Source organism: Haemorhous mexicanus, chromosome 25, assembly GCF_027477595.1.
Source record: "Haemorhous mexicanus isolate bHaeMex1 chromosome 25, bHaeMex1.pri, whole genome shotgun sequence".
Taxonomy (NCBI): domain Eukaryota; kingdom Metazoa; phylum Chordata; class Aves; order Passeriformes; family Fringillidae; genus Haemorhous; species Haemorhous mexicanus.
The window spans coordinates 1,081,980-1,091,852 of NC_082365.1; the positions used below are offsets into that span (position 1 = coordinate 1,081,980).

A 9,873-nucleotide genomic window follows, 5' to 3' on the forward strand; every position below is an offset into this window, starting at 1 on the left:
GTGTGGGAGAGCAGATGCCATGCTGGGCTGTGTAGGGATCCCTCTGCTGCCTCCAGAGCTCCTTGCCCTCCCTTCCCTGGATGCAGCCCGGCCGTAGCTGGCGCCGCTCCTGCCCCGCTGTTCTCTGCACGCACTGAGGGGTTTGGGATTGGCCACGCTTGTAGCATCCTCCCCAGGAGGATTGAGAGCTAAAATATTGTGGGAGCACCTGGATACCTCAGCTCCGGCATGCACCCAGTGCAGTGGATAATATTCATGACCAAAGCTCCCCAGAAGCCTCGGTGTCCTTTGGGAGCAGCACGGTCCAAATCCCCGTTGCAGTGGCTCAGGCTCCTGTTTGCAAAGGCTTCCTGGCAGCCTGAGCTCCTCTAATGAATGCATCACTTGAAACCAAGTTCTCGCCATCTGTTCCACCCCTTCATTTCGCTGCAAGAAGAACTGATTTTGTAATTATGTCCGTGAAACGGAAGGGTTTTGTCATTGAACTGCATGTAGCCATTTGTGATACAACGCCACGGCTATTTTCCCATTAGGCTTGAAAAATCTCATCACTTTCCTGCTAAACGAGACAAGAAATGTGGACTCCAAGGCACCAGAGTGGTTTTTGTTGGGTGGGTATGGAGGGGTCCAACAAACCAACGACAGCCAAGTTGCTTTGCTATTTATTGGGATTTCACAGCTCCTCACATGGAGTTGCTCACATCTCGCTGCCCACCCACCTCTCCCACCTCCTCTCTCACGCTGATTTCTCTCTCTGATTCATTTTTTCCCCCTTTTTCTGTTCTCCCCCCCAGCTGATTGGAGCTCTGGAGCAGGATGAGCAGGCTCGCAGGCAGCGCTTGGCTTACAAAGTAGAGCAACTCATTGGGGCCATGTCCTTCGAGAGCTGAAGAAAGGTCAGGGGCAGCAAAGGGCAGAGCATCGCACGGATTCTCGGGAATTTGGAGGGAGAACAAGCAAGGAAGGCACTGGACACACCCCCCAAGGCTCTTCTGGAGAGAGCAGAGCCTGGCTCAAGGACTGGCTGTACTCAAAAATCATACAGGATCCAGTTTGAAAGGGCAGGAAGGGAAGAAGATGAAACATCTCCATCAAAGTCCAAACAAGGTGGATCATTTTTTCGAGTGTACGCGGAAAGAAGGAACCTGGAAAGTCTGGATGTCTCCACGACTGCTGCTTTGCATGAAAATTGTTTAATGTATATTGGAAAATAAAACTTTATTTAAAGGGTTTTTTAGGAAAAAAAAAAAAAGGGAGAAAAAGGAAAAAAAAATAGAGCAAAAACCACAGAGGCCACAGAGATAATCCTGGCAAGAAGGATCAGCTCTGAATCCTGTCCCTGAGAGCCTTCCGAGGACACGGCTCAGGCATTCTGCAAACGGACTCTGACGCCAATTGGAACGTCTGGAAAACCAAAATGTCTTCGTTTTGGATTCTTACAACACACAGGAGCACAAGTTTGCACCACACCTTTTCACACAAGCTAAATAGCAGTTTTGCCCAAAAATAGTCCAGTGGCTGAGTAACTTAGAGGCACTAGCAGGAACTTTACCTGAATTGCAAAACCACCAGATCATCCGACCTGTCTTGGAATCCAGCTTTATCCATGTATTTATATAGTGTCAATATATATATTTTTTTTTAAATCCCATTTTCTGTCGAATGAGGGAAGATCTGAATTTCATTGCTTTTCCCTTTTCCACCTCCATCCCACCTCACTGGCTGATCCAGCAGTGTCCAGCAGTGTCCAGCATGACCACAGTGATCCAGCAGTGTCCAGTGTGGCCATGGTGATCCAGAAGTGTCCAGTTTGGCCACAGTGATCCAGCAGTGTCCAGCAGTGTCCAGCAGTGTCCAGTGTGGCCATGGTGATCCAGCAGTGTCCAGCAGTGTCCAGCTTGGCCATGGTGATGCAGCAGTGTCCAGCAGTGTCCAGCATGACCACCGGGATCCAACAGTGACCAGCATTCAGTGTCCACTGCTGGTTCCTGCAGGTGCCACGTGAGCCAAGGCAGAGCTGGGCTGACACCTCCAGGGTGGGTTTTGGGGGTCTCCAGCAGCCAGCTCTGATTTCTCACAGCAGAAGCCCCCAAACCCTGATGTTTACGGTGACAATACTTGAAGAGCCTGGATGTTGGGAGAGCCCATCTTTGTTGCTTTTCTGCTGGACGTGCAGTCCTGGGGCACAGGCTCCCTTTGGGTGTCTCCCCCAGCGTTTGCTGCCTCACCCAGTGCCAGGACTTGCATTTCCACTGGGAAAGGGAGAGAAATCTCTGCTCCAGGCAAGAGCAAACCTTAACCAGCAGCCCCAGGCCAGCCAGCTCTGCTGTTGTGTCTCTGTCGGTGTCTCGTTGTTCTCCTCAGTTCCTTGCTGGCCCCCAAGGCACACGTTCCTGTGGCCAGGGACAGGCAAATGTCTGTGAGTGTTATTTCTTTCAAAGACACCAAAGCTTATGTGTGTCCCTTTGTAGAGTGCCAGGAGGGGAAGGAGTGCTGTAAATATTTCTCTCTGTAGTAAATATTGATGTGTGTGCAGGCTGCAGTGGGGAGGGCAGGGAGAGGAGGCCTAATGGAAATAAAAGTGTTGGCTGCAGGAGCTTGGCAATGGCAGCAAAATAATTCCTCATGTGTGCCCAGGCAGTGTCACCAGACTGGGACCTTCGTTTGCAGCCAGTGTGTGTTGAAGGAAAATCCATCTCCATCTCCATCCCCCTCCTCCACCATTCCTGCCTGGAGGAGCCCAGCAGGGCTCCCAGAGAGATGCTGGCTTTCCATGTCCTGCAGTCCAGCACCAGGAGAGGGGAGAAGCACGTAGAGAAAATACTCAGGAAACTTGGTTTAATTACCATTCAGTAAAAGCCATGCCAAGTCCACTTTCTTTTGGTAATCCACTTCTGTGAGTCTCTCTGAAAAGCAGAAAATATGATGATAATAATCAACCTTGTGCAATAAGTTCTTGACATTTACAGCAGCCTGAGCACTGGATTTACTGAGACAGGGGAGAGTGGCAGAAACAGAGACTGAAAGGCAGAGCAGTGTTTGTACTGCCTGTTATCCAAGAGTTCCCTTCCCAGGGATCCTGCTCCTGCACAGTGAATCTCATTTCTGAGGCAAAAAATGTGCAGAAGTCCTACTAAAAGTCAGGAGAGCCCAGTGGCAGGAGCGTCCCTGGAGCAGTGCCCAGCCTGGCCTGCTCTCTGCTGCAGGTACCCCAGGGCATGGCAGAGGGTCAGGCTTTGAAATCCTGCAGGTTTTCTGCTGGTTCTGTTCCTGCTGTTCCCAGTGATCCATCACACAGCTTAGGGAGGGACTGCCAGCTCTGTCCTAGCTGTGGTTGTTGGTTTGGGTTCACCAAGTTCTCAAGGTACTCTGAAACCCAAAGAGAGCACTCCAAAAAGTTCCTGAAGGACTTCCAAACGCTTCCAAATACCAGTCTGGGGAGTTGTCTCTGCAGGACTCACAAAACATGAGTACAGCCAAAGCAAAGGCCTGGCTGTGCATCACCTGGGCCTGGTGACAGTGTCCCTGCCCCACAGCCCTCATGGTGCTCCTCTCTGCATCTCTTTGAGAGGCTCTTGTGTAGCTTTTCATCCTGCTTTCCTCTCCTGCTCCCTCCCCTCTGGCCAGGAGCACCCCCCAAGCCAAGGCTTTGTCACTCCCCCTCCCCTGTATTTTCTCAGCAGAAGTGGAGGTCCCCACGCACCCCCTGGATTCTCTGGGAGAACATTCAGGAGACAAGGGGACAACTGAGTTCATCTTCTGTGCTGTGGGACGATTTGAGCAGAGAGGAGAAAAAAGGGGAAGCAGCAGGAGCACTTTGCAAACCAGCAAGCTCTTACACTTCTGACTGAATCCTGAGGGAAACAGCAAAAACTCCTCTTCCATCACCTGGAAAAGCTTTGGGAGCATGGCAGAGAGAACAGCACAGTCCTGGCTGGAGGGTGGCCTAGAAATCCATTGCCAAGAGTCTTCTCATGGTGGTTGACATTAATTATGGATCTTTACAGGCAATTATATGGATTGAAGCAACATATCCCCCTGGGGCAGAGCGCTGGGAGTCTCTTGCCCTGTTTGCATCCAACATTTCCATTCCTCCTTCGGGAGGAGGAAGCTTCAGATCTCAAAATGGCATTTTCTTCGCCCTGGCAGCAAACTGGACTCGAGGGTTGGTCAGGAGGGGGCACTTGCCTTAGATGAAACGATTTCATGTCCCCCTCATTGCCCCCCTCCTCCTGCAAGGCTGCCCAGAGTTTGGAGTCTCCAGCTCGCTCCGTTTCAGGTATTCCAACATCAAAGTGGGAGACGTCACTCGCCGGGATCTCTCTGCCTGGTGTCGCCGCTTGAATAATTCCCTTTAATCTCCTGCTCACGAGCTATCAAAGCACCCACTCCGAGGGGGAGCGAGGTGCTAATCAAACGCTTCTCCACCTTGAAAGCCTTTATGAAAGCCCCACACAGGAGAGGGGAGCTGGCAGGCAGGGCTGGCCCCGCCGGAGCCCCGCAGCCACCAGAGCTCAGAGGGTGTGGGCAGCGAGGGCTCCACGCCCTGCCAGGAAGGATGGATTTGAAGGGAGGCAGGAGGGATCAGCACGGCTGGAAACCCTGTGAAATCCAGCATGGATATCCCTGGAAACCCTGGATATCCTGTCTGCAGCAGTGAGGACCCACCTTGTGAAATCCAGCATGGATATCCCTGGAAACTCTGGATATCCTGTCTGCAGCAGTGAGGACCCACCCTGTGAAATCCAGCATGGATATCCCTGGAAACCCTGGATATCCTGTCTGCAGCAGTGAAGACCCACCCTGTGAAATCCAGCATGGATATCCCTGGAAACCCTGGATATCCTGTCTGCAGCAGTGAGGACCCACCTTGTGAAATCCAGCATGGATATCCCTGGAAACCCTGGATGTCCTGTCTGCAGCAGTGAGGACCCACCCTGTGAAATCCAGCATGGATATCCCTGGAAACCCTGGATGTCCTGTCTGCAGCAGTGAGGACCCACCCTGTGAAATCCAGCATGGATATCCCTGGAAACCCTGGATGTCCTGTCTGCAGCACTGAGGACCCAGCACTGAGGAACAAAACTGCTGCCATGGCCTGGCTGCATGCCAGCAAGATCCTAGGTGTGGAATTTCAGGTTTTTCCCTGAAGGATGGCCGTGGGGACAGAGGTGCCTCCCCAGGACTGGGGCTGTGACACGCTGGGGACGGTGAGTGCAGTGCCAACAGAGACCTTCATCACAGCAGTGCCTTCCACACTCTGTCTTAAACTCCTGGTGGCCCATCCCTCATCAGTGTTCCCTCCTACCTTCCACTGGACTCCACAAAAAATGTCCCAACGTAGGAAACAGTTTGGGAGGGCTCGTGGAGGGCAAAGGCGAGAGGGTTTAAGGCTCTGGGGTTGCATTCTGCACACTGCTGGCTCCGAGCTCCTTGTGGGGGTCTTGGTGTTTAAATCTGCGTGGGGAAAGGGTCAGAGCATCCCCTCCTGCAGTGGGCACAGCCTCCAAACAGGGTCTCAGTCCCAGAGGTCCCCAGGAGCCAGCAGGGATGAGGAAGGCCAGGTTGGCACAGGGCAGAGCAGCTCCCAGCACGGCCCCCGTGCTGCTCCAGAGCCTTGAGCCCCTTCCCTGGCAGCAGCCCAGCCACGTTCTCCTGTCACTGGCTGGTCTCCATCCAGTTTCCTGTGCTGTCAGAGCTCACCTGTCACAGGGACTCAGCTCCCCAAACTAAATGAAAGTAAAAGAGACTGACTTGAATAAGCTGGGCCATCAGGGAGAGCTCACGAGTGACTGTGCCCTGGAGAGAAGAAAAAATGTTCCGAGGAGGGTAAATAACTGACATCAAAGATGCATTGAAATGCCACAGAGCTTCAGCCATCCTATTCCAGATCCACATTTGTACCAGGAATTGCAAGGCAATCGTGCAGGGAGCTGTGGCATTGTGCAGGGATGTGTGTGAGGAAGAGCTCGGAGCACAGCCCTGTCCTCGGTGCAAACACCCAGCCTGGACCCACAGCCAGAGACCAGCGGGTCAGAGGCTGAGGGCAAAGCACTGGGGCCAGCTCTGAGGCCACCTGCAAGGGCAGGGTGGTTTGGTTTTACTGATGAGACATTCAGTGGAGAAACAATCAGAGTGAGAGGTGTGTGCACTGCGAGGGGCTGCTGGGGAACTGCTGAGCTGGGCAGCCCCAAGGGGGCAGCTTCAGTGCACTTTGGTCAGGTTAGTTCTGCAGGGGAAGAGGATGGGAGCCTTTGGACCAGTTTAGGCTGTCTGGAAGGCTTTGTTAAAGCCCTGGCACCCTGAAAACCCCCAGATTTGGGTGCTGGCCCTGTTTCTGGGCAGGCAATGGAACAGCGGCCAGAGCCCCAGCTGCGGGTGGTGCCTGGTGCCTTCCTGGCTCCTGGAAGAAAACTGAGGCTCTGTGGTGTGTGCCCTGCACCCCAGGGTGCTCTTTGGGGTGCTGGGACCGTGCTGGGGTCAGAGAAGGGGAGGTGGAAGGCTGGGGCAGTGTGGGCTGGCAGAGCCCCACTGCTCCGTGCTGGAGAAGCCCCTCTGTCCCTCCAGGGTGTCTGTGCCCGCCTGGCTGAGGTGGCACCAGCGGTGTCATGGCCGTGCTGTGAGCATGGCAGTGTCTCTGTGCTTGTTCTTTCAGATCCCCCTTTGTCCCTGTGTTTCCCATCCCTCTCCTTCCTTTGTAACCGTGGAATATAATCCTGAAAAAATTCCCTTTCTGCAGCGTGGAGGAACACGCCCCAAGGGCCCGCAGGGTCCATCCAGTTGCACGGACAATATCCCAAATATCCCAACCTCCCAGGGCCTCCCAGGGCTGCCAAATGGAACACCAGATCTCCTGGATGGCCTTTCCTTTGGGATTTTTAATACCTCTCTTTCGAATAAGCTTGGAAGTTTGTGCAGCAGCTTCTCCGGCCGGCGCTCCCCTCCCAAGGACTGGGCACACAAAGGTGCACGAGGAGCTGTGGGGAGGGAGAAAAGCTGATTTGGCCACATTATTTCATGGCTTCTGAAGATGCAGTAGAAAAGTCCTTCTCACTGCTGAGTTTTGGTGCTGACGGCGCCTTGGGGGCCGCTGGGAGAAGCAGCAAGGGGAAGGGAATGTACAGGTACTAAAACTTCTGGAGTCCCCCCAAAAACGTCACAGAATGTAGAGGTATCAGCCATGGAACAGATTCTCATCTTTCTTCTTCCCCTTCTCCTTACAGACCAACCCCCAGCAGTTTTAGGGGATTTGTGTGTTGGCAGGAACAAGGAATTGATTTGTATCTGTGCCCATTCCACCGTGTCCTTCTCTGGCTCCCCCCCTCCCCGTTATACTTGACACACTGGAGTTCTGTATTATATTTTTTTTTAAGATGATTGTCTGTTTTTTGTTGTTTTTACAAGTGTTGTGGAAAAAAAAAAGTAAGAAAGTTTAAGTATTTAAAAATGTTCCAAGGAAATAAAAGGGGGTTTTGTTATTATTCTAATATATTATTGTGTACCTATTGTAAATATGAAACACTCCTATTTTGCAAGCCAAGGACTCACTTTGTACTGTTGTTATATATAAATAAAGTTTACTGGTTAAAAAACCCCTCCTGAGTAGCTCCTTATTTTCCAGTATGTGCTGTGTGGCATTTATTGTGTGAGGAATATTTATTTACTGAATCCCAGCAGCAGGAAATGGGTGAGTGGGAATCCCAGACTGGTTTGGGTTGGAAGGGACCCTCAGCCCATCCAGTGCCATTCAATCCAGTGGAAATCCCAGACTGGTTTGGGCTGGAAGGGGCCCTCAGCCCATCCAGTGCCATTTAACCCAGTGGGAATCCCAGACTGGTTTGGGTTGGAAGGGACCTTAGAGCCCATCCAGTGCCATTTAATCCAGGGGAAATCCCAGACTGGTTTGGGTTGGAAGGGGCCTTAGAGCCCATCCAGTGCCATTTAATCCAGGGGAAATCCCAGACTGGTTTGGGTTGGAAAGGACCTCAGAGCCCATCCAGTGCCATTTAATCCAGTGGGAATCCCAGACTGGTTTGGGTTGGAAGGGACCCTAAACCCATCCAGTGCCATTTAACCCAGTGGGAATCCCAGACTGGTTTGGGTTGGAAAGGACCTCAGAGCCCATCCAGTGCCATTTAACCCAGTGGGAATCCCAGACTGGTTTGGGTTGGAAGGGACCCTCAGCCCATCCAGTGCCATTCAATCCAGTGGAAATCCCAGACTGGTTTGGGCTGGAAGGGGCCCTCAGCCCATCCAGTGCCATTTAACCCAGTGGGAATCCCAGACTGGTTTGGGTTGGAAGGGGCCTTAGAGCCCATCCAGTGCCATTTAATCCAGGGGAAATCCCAGACTGGTTTGGGTTGGAAGGGGCCTTAGAGCCCATCCAGTGCCATTTAATCCAGGGGAAATCCCAGACTGGTTTGGGTTGGAAAGGACCTCAGAGCCCATCCAGTGCCATTTAATCCAGTGGGAATCCCAGACTGGTTTGGGTTGGAAGGGACCCTAAACCCATCCAGTGCCATTTAACCCAGTGGGAATCCCAGACTGGTTTGGGTTGGAAAGGACCTCAGAGCCCATCCAGTGCCATTTAACCCAGTGGGAATCTCAGACTGGTTTGGGTTGGAAAGGACCTCAGAGCCCATCCAGTGCCATTTAATCCAGTGGGAATCCCAGACTGGTTTGGGTTGGAAGGGACCCTAAACCCATCCAGTGCCATTTAACCCAGTGGGAATCCCAGACTGGTTTGGGTTGGAAAGGACCTCAGAGCCCATCCAGTGCCATTTAATCCAGTGGGAATCCCAGACTGGTTTGGGTTGGAAGGGACCTCAGAGCCCATCCAGTGCCATTTAATCCAGTGGGAATCCCAGACTGGTTTGGGTTGGAAGGGGCCCTAAGCCCATCCAGTGCCATTTAACCCAGTGGGAATCCCAGACTGGTTTGGGCTGGAAGGGACCCTCAGCCCATCCAGTGCCATTTAATCCAGGGGAAATCTCAGACTGGTTTGGGCTGGAAGGGGCCTTAGAGCCCATCCAGTGCCATTTAACCCAGTGGGAATCCCAGACTGGTTTGGGTTGGAAGGGGCCCTAAGCCCATCCAGTGCCATTTAACCCAGTGGGAATCCCAGACTGGTTTGGGCTGGAAGGGGCCCTAAGCCCATCCAGTGCCATTTAACCCAGTGGAAATCCCAGACTGGTTTGGGTTGGAAGGGGCCTTAGAGCCCATCCAGTGCCATTTAACCCAGTGGGAATCCCAGACTGGTTTGGGTTGGAAGGGGCCCTAAGCCCATCCAGTGCCATTTAACCCAGTGGGAATCCCAGACTGGTTTGGGCTGGAAGGGGCCCTAAGCCCCTGGCACGGGCAGGGACACCTCCCACCACCCCAGGCTGCTCCAGCCCTGTCCAGCCTGGCCTTGGGCACTCCCAGGGATGGGAAATCTGGAAATAACCTCGGAGTGCTGGAACTGGGGTGCAGCTGGCATGGGGGTCCCCAACACTTGCAGGCAGGATCAGCATGGAATTCCATTTATTTGCACTCCAGCTGGAGCAGGAGCAGCAAACCCTGTTTGTAAACAAAAGACCTGGGTGAGTTCTTTGTGTTTTCCCTCCCTGAAACGCTCAGCCCTTGAGGTGAAACACTTTTGCTTCCATTTCATCAATTCAAGCCAAGATCTCAGCAAATGCTGAGAGGCATCTGCTGAGCAGCAGAATCAGCAAGTGACTTCTCCAGCAGCTGTCTGTCAACTTTAATGACCAATATGGTCGCAATTACAGCAATGAACTTTCTCTAACAGCCCCAAATTACTCTGGATGATGATAAGTGACAGAAAAATGGAGACCCTTAAGGAAGCATTAAAGAAGAAACATGTGGATGTGG

The 9,873-nt window shown here is 52.6% G+C and overlaps 1 protein-coding gene across 3 annotated transcripts in view; it reads left to right on the plus strand.

Moving 5' to 3' along the window:
• PLXNA2 (plexin A2) overlaps window positions 1–7,339 on the plus strand; it is a 138,591-nt gene extending 131,252 nt beyond the window's left edge. For all 3 annotated transcript variants that reach the window (XM_059867517.1, XM_059867516.1, XM_059867515.1), the window contains exon 32: window positions 795–7,339. In XM_059867517.1, coding sequence (XP_059723500.1) covers window positions 795–890 — 96 coding nt within the window. In that variant the 3' untranslated portion in view covers window positions 891–7,339. The remainder of the gene's footprint in view (window positions 1–794) is intronic.
• Window positions 7,340–9,873: the final 2,534 nt, after the last annotated feature.